This window comes from Rhodamnia argentea, chromosome 1 (genome assembly GCF_020921035.1).
Source record: "Rhodamnia argentea isolate NSW1041297 chromosome 1, ASM2092103v1, whole genome shotgun sequence".
Lineage (NCBI taxonomy): Eukaryota > Viridiplantae > Streptophyta > Magnoliopsida > Myrtales > Myrtaceae > Rhodamnia > Rhodamnia argentea.
In genome coordinates, this window is record NC_063150.1 from 29,080,207 (window position 1) to 29,103,604 (window position 23,398).

Below are 23,398 nucleotides of genomic sequence, written 5' to 3' on the forward strand. Positions count from 1 at the left end.
GTTTGCCTATCAATGCTTGTAATATAAAAACTATGCTATGTATATTTGGTAAACTAGTGTTATAAAATAAATGATGCTTATGTATTTGGTAAACTCGTGGGATGATGCATCGGGGATGATGACGTGAAAGTTTTATTATGCTTCTGCATGCTATTAATATATGAAAGATAACAATGGTAAAGACACGTGTAGAGCGTTACATTTTGGAACGTTACCGTGTGATTTGGGAATGAAAAAGGTGGAAGCTGGTAGGCTTGTAACGACCCGGTCCGATAAGGGAGGAGAGTGGTCGCCGGGGTTGAAAGGCTTAGATAAGGAGCGGCTCCTGACAAGCTTCTAGGATAGCGAAGGGGAAAGGGATGAATCGAATCCCACATTGCATGGGTGTGTGAGGTGAAATACTATATATGTGTGGCATTTGTCATTAACTTGCAACGAGGCCTTTTCTAGGTAAAAAAGAAAAATCGTGTAAGCTCCGGCTTAAAGCGGACAACATTCTTGGCACGTGGGACCTAGGCATGACACTGGTATAGGGTAAGGATCCCCTCTCCCGCCCGGGTTACGGGAAGGCCGCACTTGCTTAATGGCGGCAAGAACAACCCTCCCTAGCCCAACACCGGCCCAAGCAAGGGTAGCCTGCTACCCACCGGGACAGGGGAGGGGAGGGGATAAAAAAGAAAAAGAAAAAAAATAAAGGACAAAAATGCCCTTCGACTAGGCTTTTTTTTGAAATAATTTGAGCACTTCAGGGTTTTATTTGAAAAAATGATGGCACTTCATGCCCTTTTTTGAAATTATCCCTTATTATTATTATTATTTTTTTATTCTTTCATTCCCGCTCGCTCCAATCGATTGTCGAGATTAAGTGACCGACTAGAGATGGCGAGGTCGTGCCTCCCTAGCAATGGTGGAGGTTTGCCCTTGCTAGTAGTCGGCGGGGGTGAGCTTCACTAGAGAACGGTGAGATCGCCCACGCCTTTGACTAAGCAACAACAACGACCTAGAATTAGAGATCACTTAAATTCTAGCAGTTATCATCAAATGTTTTTTCCACATAATTTTTTTTTCTCACAATAACGTGCAAATCATTTATTTTATGACCAATCCATGCTCGAAATTAATTTTATGTTACCTTATATTTGAAATTCATTTTCGTTTTTAAAGTTTAAATGAAAAGCACAGACATATAAAATTAATTAGATGAGATCGTCAAAAATTTCTCATCCATAATGGCAGCTAATGCTTCTTCTGCAGTACTCGGTAATTTCGAATTCAAAACTCTTTTTTCTCGTGTCCTCATGACACTTGATATCCAAATCTTGTCCCTTATTATTATTATTTTCAACCGTATCTGATGTTGCGTTCGAAAAGTATAGAGATGAATTACTTTTTAATGGATTCCTTATTTTCATTGTCACGGAAAAATCAAAATTCTTAAAATTTACTATTCTATTTTCTTTTTTCTGGTCAAAATTACCATTCTAATTTTCAATCACCATCATTTTCCATCATTTTCCATTATTTCCCAAGCAAAACTAAAAATCTCCTCTGAGACGTTTTGGCAGAATTTTGCAATAAAAGCAATGAAAATACCACAAAAAGAAAAAAAAAAGGAAAAAAAAAGGAAAAATCCATTCAGACAGCAGTCGACAGCCTGGGAGATGGTGGCGGGGGGATGACACGTCCACCGGCCGCTCCCGATAAAACGCGGCTTTGTCCCGGCCGCCGACGCGCCCACCGACTGCCCAGTCCAACCAAAAGACTCCCCTCCACACCGACGGCCGAGATCGAATCTCAGTCCCTCCCAAACCATTTTCCACCCGTCCGATCCCTAAATGAATGAATCTATCCCGAATCACGGTTCGCAGGGGAGTCACTCTCTTAACTCCCTCTCTCCTCGCTCAACCATCTATAAATTTCCTGCTCCCACCGTCTCGTTCCTCGCCACTTGCTCCGATCGCGAAGCCGAACTTTCCGTTTCGTTCCGGCGCGGAGAAATTTCGTCCCTCGGGCTCTAGGTAATGATCGCGTCTTCTCCGGGATTTTCTCCATTTGTTGTGTTTGGTGTGACGTGATTCGGTCGGTGAGTGAGTTCCAATGTTGATTTTGGCGGATCTGCGAGTTTTCTCGAGTAGGGTTTGGGTTTCGGGTTTTGCTTGCATGGTGGATCTGATGCTGTTCTCGTTGGCGGACGCATTTCTCTGCTTTGAGACGATTCATGTGAAGTGTGTAGCGCATTCGCTGTTGATTCTATTCTTGCGAAATGGTAGAAGGCGAGAAGGGAGCGGTTTTGAATTGGTTCTAGTTTAGATCCGGGCGAAATCAGCAGGGTTGGTGTGTGTAGCGTTGATTTTGCTTGTATCCAGAGCGTTCAGGTGGCGTGGACGTGTTATTTGAGTTCGATGAAGTCGGGTCATAATTAATAAGCATGTCTCATCCTCGATTTACTATGTGTTACCGTGATTCCAGCGTTCTGTTTGGCCCCGATGTTGTCCGTCCATTGCCTGTGGTTTTGGTTTTGATAGGCTGACATTCCAAAGTCCTCCTGGGATCTTAGACAATTGTTTCTCTAGGAAAATCATTTTCTGGTATCATTCCCGTCATTTCTTGATCCGGTCTAGATTCAAGAACCCCCTTTAAGGTTGTTGAAAGATATTGATTTTGGTTTTACCATTTTGCTCTCAGCTGAAAGCAATGGAGACTTTCCTATTCACCTCCGAGTCGGTGAATGAGGGACACCCGGACAAGCTCTGCGACCAGATCTCCGACGCAGTCCTCGATGCTTGCTTGGCGCAGGACCCCGACAGCAAGGTTGCTTGCGAGACCTGCACCAAGACCAACATGGTCATGGTGTTTGGAGAGATCACCACTAAGGCCAATGTTGACTATGAGAAGATCGTGCGCAACACCTGCAGGGGCATTGGATTTGTGTCCGATGATGTGGGCCTTGATGCCGATAACTGCAAGGTCCTCGTTAACATTGAGCAGCAGAGTCCTGATATTGCCCAGGGCGTCCATGGCCATCTCACCAAGCGGCCGGAGGAGATTGGTGCTGGTGATCAGGGACACATGTTCGGCTATGCCACTGATGAGACGCCAGAGCTGATGCCTCTGAGCCATGTGCTTGCTACCAAGCTCGGTGCCCGCCTCACTGATGTCCGCAAGAATGGCACTTGCCCGTGGTTGAGGCCGGATGGGAAGACCCAAGTCACTGTGGAGTACTACAATGAGAATGGCGCCAGGGTCCCTATTCGCGTCCACACCGTCCTCATCTCCACTCAGCATGATGAGACTGTCACGAACGATGAGATTGCTACTGATCTCAAGGAACATGTCATCAAGCATGTGATCCCGGAGAAGTATCTGGATGAGAAGACAATCTTCCACCTGAACCCATCAGGCCGTTTCGTGATTGGTGGTCCCCATGGCGATGCCGGTCTCACAGGCCGTAAGATCATCATCGACACTTACGGTGGATGGGGTGCTCATGGTGGTGGTGCTTTCTCCGGGAAAGATCCGACCAAGGTGGATCGCAGCGGGGCCTACATTGTTAGGCAGGCTGCCAAGAGCATTGTTGCCAGTGGGCTTGCGAGGAGGTGCATTGTTCAGGTTTCCTATGCCATTGGTGTTCCTGAACCCTTGTCCGTCTTTGTGGACACATACGGTACTGGGAAGATCCCTGACAAGGAGATCCTGAAGATCGTGAAGGAGAACTTCGACTTCCGGCCGGGCATGATTGCCATCAACCTGGATCTCAAGAGGGGCGGCAACGGCAGGTTCTTGAAGACTGCTGCCTATGGACATTTCGGGAGGGACGACCCCGACTTCACATGGGAAGTGGTGACGCCCCTCAAGTGGGAAAAGCCCCAAGTTTGAATCAGTGTTGCTCTACCAGTTACCGTTTGCTGTCTGCCCCTTTTGTTCTTTCTTTCTTTTCGGTTTTTGATTTCTCGTTCTCTTCCGCCATGATTTGGTTGTTTTGTTTCAGTGCGAGATGTCTGAGTTCCTAGATATGATAGGGTCATATTCTTTAGAAAAGAAGCATAAGTTTGATTATTGGGCTGTGAATGAAGATGATATCTAGCCGAATTCTGGTAGTGGAAGAACAAGACGAAACAGTATTCTGTTTGTTTTTACCAAATGCTAAAGATTCAAAGGAAGTAGGTTCTTGCTTTTTGCCGTGTGGAAAAAGCGCACTGGAAATTTCGTGCATTTTGATGATGGTCTCTTTAGTATCGTCGGGTCATCGTCATCGCCTCCGTCAGCAGGGGTAGGTAACATGGCTGGTTCGTCCTTTTGTTTCGGCTCATGAGTCACGGACTAGACTTGGACGCCGACACGTCCGATAAAGTAGGGCCGAGGAAAACGTGGAAGTTGATGTTGAAGATCAGACGGGCCCGACACAATTTCTCAAGTCTTCTACGACACGTCAGTTATGCGCACGTTTTTTATGCATGCAGAAAACATTAGGATCGCGGAGGAGTTGGAACTTAGATCAAACTTGGCGAACTCCCCCGGGACCAGATTTTTTAGTACAATGGTCCGGCCCAAAGAGAAAAAAATTTGTTTAATGAGCGGTGCTCTTCATTTAAGGCGATTTTCTCTTAGCTTCTTCTTGGTCTATGTGCCCATTCTCCGTGCTAAATGCACGAGATGGAAATTTGTCGAATCCTCCAAGAAAAATTCTCGAGGAAGGTTAGGCACACATAACAAAACTTCTGAAGTAAATTTTTTTTCGTACTTTAGAAGTAGTTTTGAAGCCACTTGAAAAAGTAAAAAAAATTTACTTCTCTTTAGAAGTAGAAAAATCAATTTCTAATTAGAAATTATTTTCTAGAGCAAAAATGTTGTCATGCATACCCAAAGAAAGTGTAGAGTTGAAACTCAATCGATTAGAAAAGTTCTTAGTCAATGTTGTCTTGGACACTAAAGGCCACGGTCCTACGTTTGCTTCTTGTTGAGTTTAGCCTTGAAGTCCCAGTACGAGGTCTCGCCATCTTGGACGCTGGGGATTATTGGACTCTGTTTGTAGGGCCGTTATCAGCTATGCTTTGCGGACGTAATGAGCCTTGCATAGGCGTAAGAACATACATTTATAACCATTAGTCTGCCAAAGCTTGTAGACGAATGATTCTTGATCCGGTCAGGTTCATCAGGCTTAGGTGCACGCGCACCTACGAGCATGCGATTTAACCAATTAGACCACAAGAATCACTATTACATCCGAGTTTGTCGGTTCCCATCTCATGATCTAGTTTCGAACCAACAACGATGCCGCGCTCTAATTCTCCTCACGTTCGAGGTGCTAATTTTATGTACCGATCAGTTTGATTAGCTGGTATGTCAAAACCGTTGCGGCTCCAAGCTCATATATAGTCATAGCTAATACAACGCCTTTCATCTTGCTCCCCCACTTTCTGCTTTTAGTATCAATTTTCTCCCCCTATGTTTGTGTCAGATGTAAAGTGCGAAACCTCGCTGGTTATACCACTCGTAGGGTATGGGGAAGGATTAAAAAAGAAGAAGAAGCAATTGGTGAGAGGCACACAAATATAAAGTAGAGAGAACTATGTTCAAAATGCCTTTTGCATAGGCTTACATGGAAAAAATACAAGCTTATTGCAAAGCTTGTATTTTCTCCGTTATACATACATACATACATACATACATACATACATACATACATACATACATTGAAATCCACCGCCCCTTCTATCATTGCCAACTTGACAAGGAGAAATTTAAGTTGGTTTTCCCTTCTTTGTATCTTATCCAACACTTAGTGAAAAAAAAAGAAAGATAAGAGATAACATTTCTTATCGCTTTCGTATAGATAAGAGATAACCTTATCCAAGAAAAAGTCAAAATCAAGATTGCACTTTACTTCTTTAATGTAATTAGAGCCTGCATGGCAACGATTCTGATTCAAAAAATAATTTTGATTAGAATTGTTTTTTTTGATTATATTCCTCGGATGAGTTTTAGAGAATCAGAACGTACTTAGTAATCGCACAAAATTTTTGTTCCTAAAACAAAAACGCGTTTTGGTAACTGTACAAAATTTTTGTTCCTGTAAATAATTTTTCTTCTCAATTTTTGTCATTTAAGTCAAATAATTAAGTAGTTACTTTGTGAAATTTCATCCTACATTTCAAATTAATTGAAAATTAATTTATATTGATTCTATTATATAACGTATTGCATATAATATTTTTTCGTGCTATTCCGTCTAATTGTTGTGTCATAACGAGTCATTTTAAGCTTAAAAAGGATAGATTATATTGGGTTAGTGTGTGATTTCAAATTAACTCAGGCTCTAGTAGGCTTATACTAAATTGTAACGAAGGAATATCAAATTTGATCATAGTGTGATCGATGATATGTGTATGTATACATATAAATGGAGTCGCCACCAATCTTTGAGGAAGATAGATCGAGAACATTATTGAACGGTTGGGAGAAACTGTTCGATTCTATGCAACTAGGGAAATCTAGGGTCTAGGACTTGGTTACGTCGGTGTTTCCACCGACGCTTTTTTGGCATCGAAGTTGAGTGTTTTCTAAACGTGTTTCATACAAATTTTTAATTCATTTTTAAACCTAAGAGATAAGCCAATACTAAGTGTTCACGCAGGTTGTTTTTGTCTTTTTTCAAATTTTCTAAAACTAGACTAAGTCTAAAATACTTAAACATAGGCAAATCACAATCAATGAAATCAAGTGCACAATCAAGGAATCATGACATTGATAAATTGCATCATAAAACCCTAATGAAGCCTTAAGGGCCCGGAGAAATGTGATTTGAGTTTAATTTCAAAGGTGTCTATGATTTTCCTAAAAAAGAATAAAATCTATGAAATCTAGGGAATCTAGACCCAAATTTATGAAAATGAGGTCAAACTAGCCTAATCTAAGTTTCTTCTATTTTCAGGGATTTTCTACAATTTTTTAAGAATTTTTTAGAAATTTTTTATTTTATTTTTTTACTATCCCATATATTTTTCTTTGAAAATGAGACCTTGTTATGTTTTAGGTTAAATGAAAAGTGATAAAAGAACAGAAAAGGAAAAGTAAGAGATGCGAAACTTTATTCTGTTTTGTGATTTTCAAAAGTTATTCTTTTTCTAGAACAAATTTTTTTTTATTCTTATTTTTGCTCCAAAACTGTTTCTGGGAATAAAATCAGAATTAGAATCATTTACATTATCAAACATAATTCTCATCATTTTTTATTGTAGAGAACAGAATTATATAATCAGAATTATTGCCATGTAGGCCATTAGAGAACCAAAGTGCAATTAGGACTTCTCATATTAGGTGTTGACTCCAACACTCCCCCTCAACACTTAATACTCTTCACATATAACATTTGGTATTCGTCTTCTTCAGTTGCTTCTATGACTGTGACTTTCAACTGGGCTTTGCGAAGCTCAGATTTCATCAATGCTATTTCAACTAACACGTTAGTCTCTTTTTCCTTCTTTGCAGTCTCCATACTCCGATCTTTTACAAAAGTTTTGAGATTGCAACTCATGTGGTCAAGCCTCTCATTCACGATTTTCATTTCATGCTTCAATTTAGTCAACTCCATTTGAAGTACTTTGGTGTAGACATCTTGGTCCCTTTTCTTACGGGACTTTTTCTCTACACACTTCCATTTATCTTTGTCCCTTAGGATCTTTTTCTTTGGGCAACATTTCTTGAGATTTTGCAACTTCTTGAGCTCATATCGGAGTTTCCCATACTCTATTTCTTTGACCTTGAGTTCATTGTTCTTTTGTCTCAACATTTCGTCTTTCTCTTTCAACATCTCCTGCAGTTCCTTCTCACGAATGCTTGTTGAAGTTGCTACTTGCTTCTTTGAGACAAGTGTTGTTCCATCATCTATGTCGACGATGCCAATGGCCGCGAGCTCTTCTTGCTCCTCTGCTGCAACAATCGCTTAGAGACCCCATTTTTTTTACTGTAATTTTCCTTCTTGAAAGAAGTTGTTGTATTTCCTTCTTCCTGCTTGAACCAATAGATTCTAGCAAAGTGACCTTCTTTGCCACAGATGTAGCACCGTCCGCTACGCCTTTTATTGTATTGTCCTTGTCACAATCTCGACGAGCTCCCCCTAGCCGAGTGCTTTCCACTACCGGTCGCCTCTGCCGGTTTCCATGTTTTTTTCATTGTTTGCCATCCCTAGTGCCAGCATTATTTCTCTTGAAACATTGTTTTATTTCGAGGAGGGTAATTTCACCATTCATGGTACATGCTAAGACTACCTTTTTTTCATCATTTATGTGCATGTTCAGTCATCACTACTTGATATTCGGATTTGTAATGTCCTAATTTATTGCACTTGAAACACCCGAGGATGAAATTATTGTCCCGAGAACTTTGTGCATAAGGATCCTGAGAAAGTGGTCCTCCTCACGTTACGTGTTTTATACTTTCTGATGAAAATTTGCATTTTCACCTCTGTCTCGAGCACCTTCATGACCTTGTTCACCATGATAATCTCTTTGACTTGAACAACCCAACTTTACTGTACTTGCTTGGGATTCGAATCGATGGACTTGTGATTCATTCTTCATTCATGCGAGCAAAATGAATCATTAACCGTTCCAAGTTCCAACGGCATGGTTGATATATGTTGGGTTTCTTCTATCACCGCAACAACGTAATCAAATCTTTCAGTCAAAGACCTCAAGTTGTTACAACTTGAATATCATGGAGTTCTTCACCATTAACCCTCAAATGGTTAAGAGTGGTTTGTGTACGATCAAAGTACGACGAGAGGCGTTTATATGTAAAGACTCGAAATCACTTTGAAATGTTCGAAGCCGTACCCGTCAAACATGATCATTGCATTTATAGGATTTTTGCATTATATCCCATGCTGCTTTGGCAGTTTCCGTGTTTGATATTTTTTCAAATATCGTATTCTCCACGACTTGAAAGATTATATATAATGCTTTCTAATCTTTCTCTAGGGTATCCACCAATAAATCTTTCTCCGTCTTTCTTAAAGCATTGAATGCTTCAATCATCAATCATTTCGTTGAAATCGTTCTCTACCAAATTCCACAAATCGATTTAAAAAAAACCTTCATATGTACAAACTAGTTGTTGAAATTCTTTCCGTTTAAATTTGGAAGCTGCAATTGAACAAAACTGGTGAATGCCATTACTAGCTTTAAGTTCACGATCCTTGATCGTCTGCTCCAGGTTCTCAACCTCTGGCCACTAGTTTTTGAACCCCGATTCCGGACTGCCTAGGCTCTAACACAGTCCCCGGTATGCTGGCTCTGGTATCAATTGTAAAGTGTGCAACATTGCTGGGTATATCACTCGTAGGGTATGCGGAAGTGTTGGAACAAAAAAAGATTTGGGTGAGGAACACAGGAATACATAAATTAGAGAGAACTCTATTCGAAATGCCTTTTGCATAGGCTTACATGGAGAAAATATAAGCTTTGCTTCATAAGCTTGTCCTCACAACTTCCAATTCTCTCTCTCTCTCTATAATGCTAAAGCTCTCGACACAAAGGAGGCTTTCTCTCTCTACCCGAACTTAGAGTACCTATGAAAGCTCATCGAACGTGCTTCGAAATAGTATAATTGCCTATTTAAAGCAATTAGTCTTCTTAAATCGCATAACGTTTCGATTTTTCAAAATGTCTCGAAAAGCTGTTTCTCGTTAATCGAATTAGTGTCCGGGGGCATTCGTTGATAAGACCATTCACTTCATTTTACTTCCATAGTCTCGCGCATTCATTCTGTCTCGTTCCGCAACTCAATGGAACACTTGTAGCGAGGAACATTGGATCTACGAACTCAATTATTGCATCACGCCTTACCAATAAAATGAGCGAGACCGATCAACATTTGGCCCGTTCTGACCCCAAAAAAGAAGAAGAAGAAGAAGAATTGATTGGACACTACTACAGTACTACTCTTACCAACAACTTTTCACTCTTTCGACACCTAACAATCTTGCACAACTCTTCTTCAAACGCAAGTCAAAACATGAAGAGAAAAAATTATGGTTCCACGAGGATCAGGTTACATGGCGCGTCGCATTTCTTCGTTCACTCGCTAATCAGATCAATGCTTTTAGTTCTAAGCCTTTTAATTTACTCAATTTAGGCATAAACCTGTTGACGATTTGTTAATAGAATCATTCCAATCAATTATAACCGGAAGTCGCCGACGTGGACGTCGGCCGTCTTATGTGGTATGATCGACGGTGACGTGGACGACTTTTATTATTTTTAAAGACTTTTTCTGCTCGCAAACTGCGTGGTGAGAAAAGAAAAAGAAGAAAAATTTAAAAAAATTAAAAAAACTGCAAAAACTGTCCACGTTAGTGCCAATCGTACCACATAGAATGGTTAGCCTGTTAGCTCTTACATCAGCAATTTTCAGTCAACATTGGTCGGAATGACTACATTGACAAATTATTAAAATGCCTAAGACTAAATTGGCCAAATTGAAATATTTAGCGCCAAATTGGCATCAAAATAGTACATTTGTAACTTTTTTGGTAATTTTTGTTAAAATTTCTTATTTTTTGGCCTATGACTAGATAAATGTTTCCGCCAACTGCCTTGCGATAAATTCCAAATGTGATTTTCATCTTATATTAAATTTTCACTTTCTCCCCGTTTTCTCCCACCTTTTCCTTGTGTAACTTTGAGTTGCGACATAATTAGCCCTCCGCCTCGAAAGGTCGTGCAATTTAAACGAGCAAGTACTGCATAAACTAAGTTTACTAGATCCAAGCAATGACATATTTAAAATCTATGGGTCCCGTAAATGAACAATTATTTTTATACAATTCCCGTATTTTGATTGGTTCTGTTCATCCCATCTTCTTATGGACCGAGTTCATGAGAAATTTTCTCAACTTACACTAAGTAAGGAATAATCGTTGCAACTACTGCATAAGCAATTGGTGGCATCACAATTTTTCTCTAACACGATTATAATTTAATAGAGAATCCAAGAGCACCTTCATTCCTATAAAATGAAAAAAAAAAGTGGAGGCGAGCATCAGAATTGACAGTAGACTATATATTTCAAGTCCATCATTTCAAACGAAGTTTTACCGCAACATTTATTTGGTTTGGTATCAAGGATCTTGATGGAGTCTAGGGGCTTTCTTTCAATTTAGATATGCTATCGTTGGGGTCGATTTATTAGGGACAGGTCGCATCACGAAATCTTATCTGCAACATACATAGAATTTTTCAGTCAAATCACCGTCCTCGGCCGGATAATTTGCGAAGTCGCTCAATTTGATCTGTTGGCATGAGCCCTTTCGACTCAAAGTACGCACTCGCTTTTGTGCGATTCACATTGATAATGAATCTACCTTCCCCAAGCAAAAGCAATGTGAACTCAACAGAAAGTCCAAGACTTACCGAAAGACAATGCAATCCATGTCCTATAAAAGACATTGCAGTGCCTCATCAGCGGATTGAGAAAGATGACGAGAAAGTTTATAAAGTGACATCCATGGTCCGCCACCAGGAAATGCTGGAATTTGGATCGTTCTCTTCACTTTGCTTTTTCCTCCCCAAAAGAGAAAGAAAAAAAAGAGGAGAACATCCTTAAAAGTTCCCCAAAATAAGTCGATGTCCTCATTTTGCCTATGAAGCGATAGTTTGGCTTGTCTGATAAAATAAAAAAAAAATTGTTGCTTAATCAGAGAGTAATCCAGATGCTTAAGGGGACAATACAATGTGAATGCTATTAATATTTAAAAAATAAGTGCGTTTGCCGGGAGTCGAACCCGGGTCTATTGCTTGGAAGGCAATTATCCTAACCGTTGGACTACAAACGCCATGTTGCTATGAAAAGTGACATATAATTATATTTATTCCTGTTAAGTTTTTTTTTATGCAATTTGTCCAAGAAGGTGAAAAAAGGAGAGGAGAAAAGAAACAGAAAATAAAACGTGCAATCATCAACGGTCGCAACCAACTGGAAACGGGAAAAGTGTAAAAAAAAGTCGTAAATGCCAATTTAGTTCTAGATTTTTTACATTCATGCCAATTTAGTTCATCCGATCAATTTTGGCCGAAAATCGCTGATATAGATGTCGGTCGTCCTACGTAGAACATCCGCCGCGAGTGCCTCGCAACCCTTGTGGGGTCTAGGCAAGGCCGTCCGAGCAAGGATCGCCGGCCCTCCCCTTTGGCCAACAGGGGTCGGTCGCGAACCCGTTGGCCCTAAAAAAAAAAAGAGTAAACAAAAGAAAAATTAAAAAAAGCCAAAAAAAGAAAAAAAATTATAAAAAAAGTCCACGTCAACTTCGGCCGTGCCGCGTAGGATAACTGGCATTTATGTCGGCGAATTCAGCTGATAGACTCAATTGGCACAAATACAAAAGGTTTAGGACTGAATCGACACCGATATAACGGTTTTAGTACTTTTATTGACTGCTTATTTATCTCTAGTTAGAGGAACTTCACTGTTCATTCATCTTGGTTAGAGGACTTGGATCAAAAGTAAACTTTGGCAACGCACGACTGCAGTTGCATCAGTTCACTAAAAAAATCAGAGAAAAGAACATCCACCGAGGATTCTGATGATGCAGCAGCATCGGCGTTCGCTAAATCCAGATGATGGCCCCGAAGAAATGTTCGCGGACATCTTACGTTTCGTGTTGGACAAAGAGAGAAGAGAAAGAAAAGTAAAAAAGGTTAAAAGTGATGAACATGACTGGCCCGCCTTAGCAAAGTGGGAATGCATCATGCATGCATACCCGCGACGACGTCGACCGCGACTGCGCTTACACAGAAAAAAGGCACAAGATCATACGAAACAGGAAAGGAAAGATCATAAGGACGAGCACATGAGCTAGGTCGGTAGATATTTTGCGCGAAGTTTGCGGCGCGATCACGCTTGTATAAATAGTTCCTGGGGGCAAGAACATTTGGCAGGGGATATAGCCTAGTGAAGACTTGGCTAGAGACAATCTCTCTAACTCGTGCTTCTTCCGAGATCAAAACCGGTCTGTCATATTGTTATGGAACCGTTCATGCCGAATGCTTCAGATGTAGGCGATAATGACGGAGCAGATACCACAATGGAGGATGAAGAACTACGGAGGCGGTGGGCCGCCATTGAGCGGTTACCTACATTCCGACTCCTCAGGACATCACTCTTTCACAGCAAGGATGAAGGCGCTGGCGCTAGGAACGGTGAAGCAGGGAAGGAGAAGAAGGCCGTCGACGTCGCCACGCTCAGCTCCCTCGAACGTCATCTGTTCATCGAGAGGCTCATAAAGCACATCGAGAGCGATAATCTACGCTTGTTACAGAAACTGAGGGAGAGGATAGACAGGTACTGCTCTACTAACTACAAATTTTTTCGGATAGTGCCTGGTCTTGTCTTTAGTATGTTCGCTCATCCTAACCAACAGAAGCTCCTGTAAGAACAGGAACAACGAATTTTTCTTCAGGACGAATCGACTCATTTAGAACATTCGTATCGGCAATTATCTCAGCAAAGAATCACAAATTTTGCATTCCTTTGAATGACTTCCAAGCTGCTTTCCTTGAAACATCATATGAACCATATACCTGATAGAATTGTGAATTATCATCTGCATTCATACGTTTGATCACCTATTTTGCTCCATCTGTATACCGAAACTACGTTTGGTTTGCATCTTGTGGTCGCAACCAGTTTATGTTCCGGTCTCACCTTTGAAAATCAATGAAGTCATGCATATGCTTAAGGATATGCATCTAGGATCAGCAACTCCATAACTAGAAAATGCTTTTTTCTTTCCAGAGTGAATGTGAAGTTGCCTACGGTGGAAGTGAGGTACAACCATGTCTCGGTGGAAGCAGACTGCGAGATAGTACGTGGAAAGCCGCTTCCTACACTGTGGAACTCTCTCGCAAGCTTGTTATCGGTAAGTATGCATCGACACTTCTGATTTCTTTACCGCTCTCATTTGCCTCGTCATGTCAAAAATCATTATGCTTTAGGCCTTTTTCAGATGACGTGAGTTAATGGTGTATTCAAGATTAATATCGAAAAGGAACTTTAACTATTGCAAGAAAGGTTCTTCAGAACGATAATCTAATGACTGGTATTTCGGAACAGATTCCCGCAAGGACTATACCATGCAAGTCTCCGGCTTCCAAGATAAGAATTCTCAAAGATATCAGCGGAATCATCAAACCGTCAAGGTTACGAGCACATCCACAAATCTTACATGATACCCGAGTTGGTAGCAGAAAGAACTATGTCCAAAAATCCACTTCCTGAGACGTTTATCATCCCAAATACCCTATGATGCAAAACATAAAACCCAAGCGGGACAATTGATTACTAAAGAGTCGCGTGAATATCGTGATCGGCCCTAAAGTAATGAACGGAACGATGCTTATCATAGTATAATATATCTTGCATTCCTTGATTAGAACTTGAACTACAAGGGAATATATTCTTTCCTTATGTCTTGTTCTTTTTCCTGAAGTTAAAGGTAAGTGAAAAAGTAGCCAAAAATGTTGCTAGGATTCAGGTGGACAGTATGAACTACTAAAATGCCTCTGTATGCAGGTTGACTCTTCTACTTGGTCCTCCAGGAAGCGGGAAAACTACTCTGCTAAAAGCTCTGGCTGGAAAGTTGGATCAGTCTCTTAAGGTCAATTTCTCTGAATCATATGTTGAGTATCATGCGAATAGAATTAGTGGTGCAAACAATTTGGTGGTCTACATGGAGCAAAGTAGCTATTCTGATTGGACTAATCAACTTTGGATTGCCGACATCTTAGGTTACCGGAGCAATTACTTACAACGGCTACAATCTAGACGAGTTTGTCCCTCAGAAGACGTCTGCTTACATAAGCCAACATGATCAGCAGATACCCGAAATGACGGTGAGGGAAACCATCGACTTCTCAGCACGCTGCCAAGGTGTTGGAAGCAGAGCAGGTAATGATCCTTGAGTTCTCCTGCGCCTCATTTATGCGCTGGTCTTGCACTAACCTCACTTATATTTAATGTCGAAACTTCAATCTTCAAAGATATTATGGCGGAAGTCAGCAGGAGAGAGATAGAAGCTGGCATCATCCCTGATTGTGACATCGACACTTATATGAAGGTAGTCATGAGAAGGTTCAGGTTCTCTCTTCTGCTTTTGTTCTCCAATGTTTTCGGTCCTACTTCTAGAAACTTTTCTTCTGATGGTATGCTAAAAGGACAATTCATTTCCAAACAGGCAATTTCTGTTGCTGGACAAGAGAGAAATCTTCAGACAGACTATGTCTTAAAGGTACATACTCAAACCGCACTGAGGTATTTGTCTTCTCTTCCCACCATTTGCTAATTGCAAAAAGAACCAACTAGAAACAGAAAGCTTGGAATGTGGCTCTTCCATTTTCTGTAGCTGGCACTAAGCTATTCAATTATCCAGACAAAAAATGGAAAAAGGGAAGAAACACTGAATCATCATTGAGGCAAAATACTCAGGATGTGTATGAAAACTGAGTCTTCTCACTTTCCTTTGCATGCTTTTTTAGTTAAATTCATGTTTACGTTAATGTTTAAGTTACAGCTTCCAAGAGGCAAGAACCAATTCGAACATGAATCATAGTGAAAGCTACTCATGAGCAGGGAAAATATAAGATGCCTTAACCGAAGCGGACGTTGTCAACTTCAATGCTCGTTTTACTGCCTTTCAGATACTTGGATTGGACATATGCGCTGATATAATGGTTGGAGATGCGCTGAGGAGGGGCATTTCAGGAGGCCAAAAGAGAAGGCTAACAACAGGTGACACAGAAAAACGAATTTACAAATACTACGAAATTGGCAATTAAGCCTGGACGCTAAATGAAGTAAAACCAGCGATCGCACACAAGCGAGAGATGGATTGCAATCCGAAAATGAGAAGCTCTTTAGAAGCTTATCTTGGTTTCCTTCTTTCTGGCAGGAGAAATGATTGTTGGTCCAATGAGGACTCTTTTCATGGACGAAATCTCGACAGGATTGGACAGCTCCACCACCTTCCAAATAGTAGCCTGTCTTCAGCACTTGGTGCACCTTACAGATGCAACAGCATTTGTCTCACTCCTTCAGCCACAGCCAGAAACCTTTGATCTGTTTGATGATGTGGTATTGATGTCCGAAGGAAAGATTGTGTATCATGGCCCTCGAACCTATGCACTTAAATTTTTTCAGGAATGCGGCTTCAAGTGCCCTGAGAGAAAGGGTGTAGCAGATTTCCTCCAAGAGGTGCAATAACTTCTGAAATGGCTTACAGAACTTTCCAGTTGCTCAAAGTTGGAATTAGCAATATTTTGTTGCAGGTTATATCGAGGAAGGATCAAGCACAGTACTGGTCTAGCACTGACGTTCCATATAGCTACATTTCAGTGGATCATTTCTCGGAGATGTTTAAGTTGAGTCATGTAGGGGAAGGATTAGACTGCGAACTCTCAGTTCCGTGTCAGGAATCTCGATCCGACGACAGTGCTCTATCCTCCAGCACGTACTCGCTAAGCAAAAGGGAGTTGTTTAAAGCCTGCATGGCCAGAGAGTGGCTACTGATGAAACGGAACTCGTTTGTGTACATCTTCAAAACTATGCAGGTGATCAACTACTTTTCAGAGATGCTTCTACCGTTTTACCGGTCTCGTGCATTCCACAATTCTGATAATCGCCTTTCTCATCCAGCTTGTGATTACAGCATTCCTAACAATGACAGTTTTCATTCGTACCGAAATGGACGTGGACTCGACCCATGCAAATTTCATTATGGGTGCTTTGTTTTATACACTGGTCAGGCTCCTGACTAATGGAGTCGCGGAGCTGCCTCTAACCATAGCTAGACTTCCAGTATTCTACAAGCAAAGTTCTTTTTACCTTTATCCAGCGTGGGCCTACTCTGTCCCCGCATCGATCCTGAAGATCCCCCTTTCCTTGCTCGATTCGGCGCTTTGGACAGCGATGACTTACTATGTCATAGGATACAGCCCTGAAGTGAAAAGGTCAGCATACAATGTGACAACATAAAACAGAACTTGAGAAAAATTGCTTTCTAAACAGTCTACGTTCATTGGAATTGAATGAATCATTCACAGCTCTGATCACTTCCCCAGGTTTTTCCGACATTTTCTCCTGCTATTTGCTTTGCATCAAGCGTCCACATCCATGTGTCGGGCAATCGCTGCGGTGTTTCGTACTGTAGTAGCTGCAACAACATTCGGTTCCTTAATGCTACTACTGATGTTTTTGTTTGGAGGCTTCATTATACCCCAGCGTAGTGGACTTAACAAAAATCTTGTCGGTCGGTTTTCATGATAAAATAACCAAAGTGGCTTAGCAAAGTTTCGGTTGCCTGCAGCTTCCTTGCCGCCGTGGCTGAGATGGGGATTCTGGATATCTCCGATGGCGTATGGAGAAATTGGTATCTCGCTGAATGAGTTTCTTGCTCCGCGCTGGAACAGGGTAAGTTTGTGATTCCTTAATTCCCCAAAGAAGTATGCAGTGAATATACAGTCTCTGCATCTTTCTACTCGTTTTCACATTTCTTCGGGGGCTAAAGTTTTCGAAGGGAAACACAACCATTGGAAGGGAGGTTTTGACCATCCACGGCCTGAATTTCAATGGGTACTTCTACTGGATATCGCTGGCGGCATTGCTCGGCTTCACTTTTCTTTTCGATCTCAGCTTCATCTTAGCCCTGACATGTTTCAAAGGTGAGTTCCTTTCACACTTGTAGGAACAGCATGTACACCTATATTAGTTTCCACAAACATCGTTAAATTGGAAAAGTTATGTACAATAACCCCGAACACACACTCTTGCAGCTCCCAATGTGTCTCGAGCCATAATTTCGCACAAAAAGATCTCGGTGAGGTGTGCAAAGGGAGTCGATAAAGATAATGTTCCAATGGACACTGATGCTGAAGCTTCTGCGGAGACGAGGATAGGTGAGGAAACAAATTTTGGATCGAAGAAGTTCTTTACCTTGAACATAACGTTATGAAGAATGCATAGCTGCTGCATCATGAGAAGTTGGTTTTACTTTGTTCTTTCCCCCAGGAAGGACGATCCTCCCATTTGAGCCACTCTCAATGGCATTCAAGGATGTGTACTACTATGTCGATACACCTCCAGTAAGCACACACGAATTTCTTACATATCTTTCTGATAAATTATGACAGTAACATCGAGTTTACTTTTTTCTTCAACCAGGAAATGAGAGCAAATGGATTTAAAGAGAAAAAGCTCCAGCTGCTTTGTGGCGTTACCGGAGCATTTAGGCCTGGAGTCTTGACAACCTTAATGGGCGTGAGTGGTGCCGGGAAAACCACTCTCATGGATGTGCTTTGTGGAAGAAAAACTGGAGGCACAATTGAAGGGGATATAAGAGTTGGAGGGTTCCCTAAAAATCAAAGGACTTTTGCCAGAATTTCTGGGTACTGTGAACAGTTTGATATACATTCTCCTCAGATTACCGTCGGAGAATCAGTGAAGTACTCAGCTTGGTTGAGGCTGCCTCCAGAGATTGATTCGGAAATGAAGGCGGTATATCATCCTTATACTTGCTAAAGTCACTACTCGACTTCTATGTCCGTTGAATGGTCACATCTAACTTGAGAACATTTAGACAGAGTGAAAGTCATTAATCAGTCTAGTAAAAGAAAAATTCTGTCCTGCCGTTTGATTGAGCTCGCTGAAAGTTTCACCTTCATTAGATAAGGTGGTCTCAGTTTATTTTCTATGCAGGCATTTGTGGAAGAGGTCCTTGAAACAATCGAGCTAACCGAAATCAAAGATTCTTTGGTTGGCATCCCGGGACAAAGTGGCCTATTGACTGAGCAGAGGAAGAGGCTGACTATTGCCGTAGAACTCGTTTCCAATCCATCCGTTATATTCATGGATGAGCCAACATCTGGTCTTGATGCCAGGGCTGCAGCAGTTGTGATGCGCACGGTGAAAAACGTCGTTGCCACTGGTAGAACAACGGTCTGTACTATCCACCAGCCGAGTATTGATGTTTTTGAAGCTTTTGATGAGGTGAGTCTACTTCCGAAAAAACCAAGATGAAGAAAGAATGTAGGCTAATGCGATCTACTTGATAGGCTTATTACATAAAAATAAGCTGCATATTATTTTTCTGTAGAGAGGCTGCTCGGATGTACCATTTCCGGTTTCTGCGAGTTGGTTTTGTTATATATTACAATATCAAGATTCTACTCTCGCAGTTGATCCTGATGAAAGTGGGAGGACAAATTATCTATTCGGGAAACCTGGGTTGCCATTCAAGTGAACTGATTGAGTACTTTCAGGTGTGCCTACAATTTACTACAATTCAATTCTCTTGGCGGCGCAGCTTTTCAAATTAATCCTAGTATGCGAAACACATTATCTAACTCAGTGGAGCAAAATCTGTGCATTCATGTAGTATCTCCAAAAGAACATCTGCAAATAAGATCTCACTTTGATCGAGCAAGAACGAACTCATTTTCCAATCTGGTTTTAATTTTGAGTCGACATCTGTAGGGAATTCCTGGCGTGCCAAAAATAAGCGACAACTATAATCCAGCGACATGGATGTTAGAAGTTACCTCCACATCAGGCGAAGGACAGAACGGCGTAGATTTCGCTCACATATACAGGAATTCTACTCATTACAAGTCAGTAAAAGGAACCCCATATGCCAAGCAGCATCTTATGCAAGTAATATTGACATAGCCAACAATGTTGTAATTGCTGAATCACTAATTTTCTTATAGGGACACTGTTGAGCTGGTTCGGCAACTGAGTGAACCGCTTCCTGGTTCAGGAGACCTTCAGTTCTCGACCCGCTATCCTCAAAATGGATGTGTCCAACTTGTGGCATGTCTATGGAAGCAGCACTTGTCGTATTGGAGAAGCCCTGAATACAACCTAGTGCGCCTTATGTTTATGATCGTAGCGTCGCTTCTATTTGGAGCTTTGTTTTGGCAGAAAGGGCAGCACATGTAAGTCTCTTGCATGGTACTCTATAATAAAGACACATGATTCACATTAACTTGGCAAACACGTGATCTCGCAAACCGATCATGCACACGACTGAAGGAACTATGGACCTCTTATAACATCCTCTGTTTCTGTCTGAATTGTACTTGCTTCTGTTTCTGTATATGCAAGTTGCAATCCTCAGCTGGTCTACTCTGCGGTTTCGTCTGTTGTGATACATAGTTCTTGACTCAAAACGTTTCTTTTCTACTCTCCTGTAGAGAGACTGAGCAGGACTTGTTCAACATCTTTGGCTCCATGTATATTGCCATCATATTTCTGGGCGTAAATTATTGTTCGACGGTGCTACCTCACGTGGCAACAGAGCGGACAGTTCTGTACCGAGAGACATTTGCCGGAATGTATTCTTCCAGCGCTTATTCTCTCGCTCAGGTTCGACGAGAAAAAGTAACTTGCAGTCAATTTTATCCAATTCAATTGCCGAGCAGTTTGACAGATAGGCCTTTTAATTGGTTTATAGGTGATGATCGAAGTTCCTTACATACTCCTGCAAACGGCTTTGTACGTGGCCATCACATATCCTATGATAGGGTATGACGGGTCGGCCTACAAGGTCTTGTGGTACTTCTACACTACATTCTGCACATTTTTGTACTTTGTGTACCTCGGGATGCTCCTGGTTGCAGTTAGTTCAAATCTTCAAGTTGCTTCCATACTGGCCTCTGCAATCTACACCATACTAAATCTTTTCTCTGGCTTCCTTATGCCGGGACCGGTAAACCTCTCCAGACTAACGATGACATCTCTGAGTTTCAAGCTACCATCTGCAATACAAATTTTCTGCAATTATTCTCGCAACATAATAATTTGATTCCATTTGTGCAGAAAATACCGAAGTGGTGGATTTGGTGCTACTGGACTTGCCCTACGTCATGGTCATTGAGTGGCTACTTAACTTCACAGTATGGAGATATGGAGAAGGAGATAATCATATTCGGCGAAAGGAAACCTATCAGTTCCTTCCTAGAAGAATATTACGGTTATCGACGCAACCAATTAGGCCTTATAGCTGTCGCTCTCATTGCTTTTCCAATTGCTTATGCATCTCTATTTGCATACTGTATTAGGAAGCTAAAGTTCCAGAGGCGCTGATATCAGGAACCTTAACTGTTGTTCTATCTTGTATGAAACAGCAAACGCTTGGAACTAGCTCATATATTTCTGCTAAAGCTGTATACAATAATAGGTGAAATGTAAAAAAATGTTGGATCCGCCGAATTCTGCTGTTGCCCAATAGTCTCAAGCTGCCATCTCATCAGTCAATTTTGAATTCTGGGAGAGCTTTCCCAGTCAGCATCTGATTAACGAGGCGATCTGGGGTGGAAGTCTTCTGAGGAACGCATACACTCCGACTCCGTGCCGTTTTTTCGATTACATGTTGACATTACACATTAATGTGCCTGTCTCTCTCTTCAGATCTAAGTCTTCAATGACAGAATGCTTGCACGTTTTTGCTCACCTTCTTCCAGTCGTTTCTGCAGGTCTTCCAGTTGCCTCCATATCATTCACCTCTTCCTGTTTAATGGAAATTATTCCTTCTAGTTCAGCATATCTAGGGTCTCTTTCTTTCTTTCTTTCCCTCTGGCTCCAACCTGAGAATGGTGGACAGCACTTCATCAGCAAGTCTCAGTTTGCTTTTTCTTCCAGTGGGATTCGACCTCGGGTCTTGCCCCTCTGCCCCCAAAACTATTCCACAATTCCAGTTTTTTCCCAGCCACGCCTGACATCACATGTAAAATTTGCCTTGGTTCAGAAGTTAGTGTGAGCTTAGGGAGGTTTTTCCCTGCAAATCCCCTGTTCTGGATGATGCCAGAAGAACTTCAACACAATATAGTAAGAAAAGGAGGGGGAAGGAAAGAGCTCTGTCAGGCAGGCTTACCACAGATCAATTAACTTGTATTCTGCAAAGTAGGAGACTCCAAGCTTCGGATTCCTTCTTTACTCACAGAGTTCAAAGAAGTACTCGCCGGATATATCTTCAACTAGCGAACCATGCAGTGTTAGTGAATGGATATGATAGTCATGCTTGTAGGTTTGCGACATCGGGACACATTCACTGTGGAGATTAAAATTGCAGGATGCGCAACTGTAGAGGCCAATACTACAATTATGTGAGCTCAGGGAAGTTTTTCCTCGCAAATCCCCTGCTCTGGATGATGCCAGAAGAACTTCAACACAATATAGTAAGAAAAGGAGGGGGAAGGAAAGAGCTCTGTCAGGCAGGCTTACCACATATCAATTAACTTGTATTCTGCAAAGTAGGAGACTCCAAGCTTCGGATTCCTTCTCTGCTCACGGAGTTCGAAGAAGTACTCGCCGGATATATCTTCAACTAGCGAACCATGCATTGTTAGCGAATGGATATGATAGTCATGCTTGTAGGTTTGCGGCATCAGGACACAATCACTGTGGAGATTAAAATTGCAGGATGCGCAACTGTAGAGGCCAATACTACAATTATTACCTCAAAAATTGCATTGGAAAGCCTCGGTCTTGTTAAAATAAGCGAGACTGTGCCGTTGGAGCTGATATTTCAGACATGGCTTAAGTGAAGCACACCCAATGTCCATGCGAAAAACGCATGCTCTGCAGTAGAAATTGACACCTCATTTCAGCACGTCACCAGAGCCAAAAGCATTGCCTTACAGTAGAAGGTAAAGTCAGTCAGAACCACCATAAGCTTTGTTAAACATATCCGACGCAGACCAAATACGGTCACGGACTGTGAAGCCGATAAGAAGGCGGTGGCTTGCATCGGATCGTGATGGCAGATTTGCAGCAAAGTGGTGGTATTAGAATGAGAACCTGCCAAGTTCAATAACAAAATAGAATTTACTCGAAGTACGGCATTCTTACACCTGCAAAGAGAATCAAGAATTTCATTGTCGAAAGTCTTTCTTGGTGCTTCAAGCAGCGATAGAATTTACTAACTAATGTTTGTTCGTTTCCTTGCCATTTCTAAACATTCCAGATTGCAATACCAGAATGAAAGGTCTATCGTCATTGCGACAGTACACATTCACGACAGAAATTTCACCAAGAAAATCTAACCTGTGCAAATGAGCAGAACCACGGATGAGCAGATCTTTCCCGATACAAGACCGCCCAGCCGGTCGCCACAAATGCTAGAACAGTCGAGCAGTTGTTGATGCCTAAGGAGATGACCGCTTCGAACATGGAACTGAGCATGATGAACCGGTCTTGCTGTTATTTCTACCAACATCAGAACAGAGATTTCACGTATAAATTTGTCCAATAAACTGCCGAAAGTATAGGATAAAACAGGTCTCTTGGTTGTAAAATGCTCAGATGTGGCTTCGTATTGATGCATTAAAATTTGCTAAATCCTCGTATTCTC

At 41.5% G+C, this 23,398-nt stretch overlaps 2 protein-coding genes and 1 non-coding gene across 4 annotated transcripts; 2 read left to right on the forward strand and 1 right to left on the reverse strand.

Moving 5' to 3' along the window:
* Positions 1-1,861: 1,861 nt before the first annotated feature.
* On the forward strand, positions 1,862-4,160 carry LOC115747775 (S-adenosylmethionine synthase 5). Its single transcript, XM_030684061.2, has 2 exons — positions 1,862-2,018; positions 2,686-4,160. Exon 2 carries the CDS (start codon positions 2,695-2,697, stop codon positions 3,874-3,876), a length of 1,182 nt encoding a protein of 393 aa, XP_030539921.1. The 5' UTR covers positions 1,862-2,018; positions 2,686-2,694; the 3' UTR covers positions 3,877-4,160.
* A 7,601-nt stretch (positions 4,161-11,761) lies between these two features.
* Positions 11,762-11,833, reverse strand: TRNAG-UCC. Its single transcript has one exon. It is a non-coding gene; the product is annotated as a tRNA-Gly (tRNA).
* Positions 11,834-12,528: 695 nt separating this feature from the next.
* LOC115747818 (pleiotropic drug resistance protein 3-like) lies at positions 12,529-21,288 on the forward strand. Of its 2 annotated transcripts, none has more exons than XM_030684117.2 (24): positions 12,529-13,338; positions 13,792-13,915; positions 14,110-14,195; positions 14,569-14,653; positions 14,784-14,943; positions 15,036-15,112; positions 15,230-15,283; positions 15,693-15,783; positions 15,944-16,245; positions 16,320-16,601; positions 16,687-17,000; positions 17,112-17,272; positions 17,357-17,460; positions 17,558-17,711; positions 17,823-17,945; positions 18,034-18,131; positions 18,211-18,543; positions 18,745-19,035; positions 19,224-19,307; positions 19,522-19,655; positions 19,755-19,982; positions 20,241-20,412; positions 20,501-20,755; positions 20,866-21,288. In XM_030684117.2, exons 1-24 carry the CDS (start codon positions 13,022-13,024, stop codon positions 21,130-21,132), a joined length of 4,296 nt encoding a protein of 1,431 aa, XP_030539977.1. In that variant the 5' UTR covers positions 12,529-13,021; the 3' UTR covers positions 21,133-21,288. The 2 variants fall into 2 exon arrangements, with proteins under 2 accessions (XP_030539977.1, XP_048129253.1); XM_048273296.1 differs by having other exon boundaries at positions 12,530-13,338; positions 18,058-18,131.
* Positions 21,289-23,398: the final 2,110 nt, after the last annotated feature.

Excerpts from the sequence above, each read along its gene's own strand:
- LOC115747775 (XM_030684061.2), top strand. The coding sequence starts at position 2,695 with ATGGAGACTTTCCTATTCACCTCCGAGTCGGTGAATGAGGGACACCCG.
- LOC115747818 (XM_030684117.2), top strand. The coding sequence starts at position 13,022 with ATGGAACCGTTCATGCCGAATGCTTCAGATGTAGGCGATAATGACGGA. Across the intron at positions 19,656-19,754 it reads AGGAATTCTACTCATTACAA|GGACACTGTTGAGCTGGTTC; the intron begins GTCAGTAAAAGG and ends ATTTTCTTATAG. Across the intron at positions 20,756-20,865 it reads GCTTCCTTATGCCGGGACCG|AAAATACCGAAGTGGTGGAT; the intron begins GTAAACCTCTCC and ends CCATTTGTGCAG.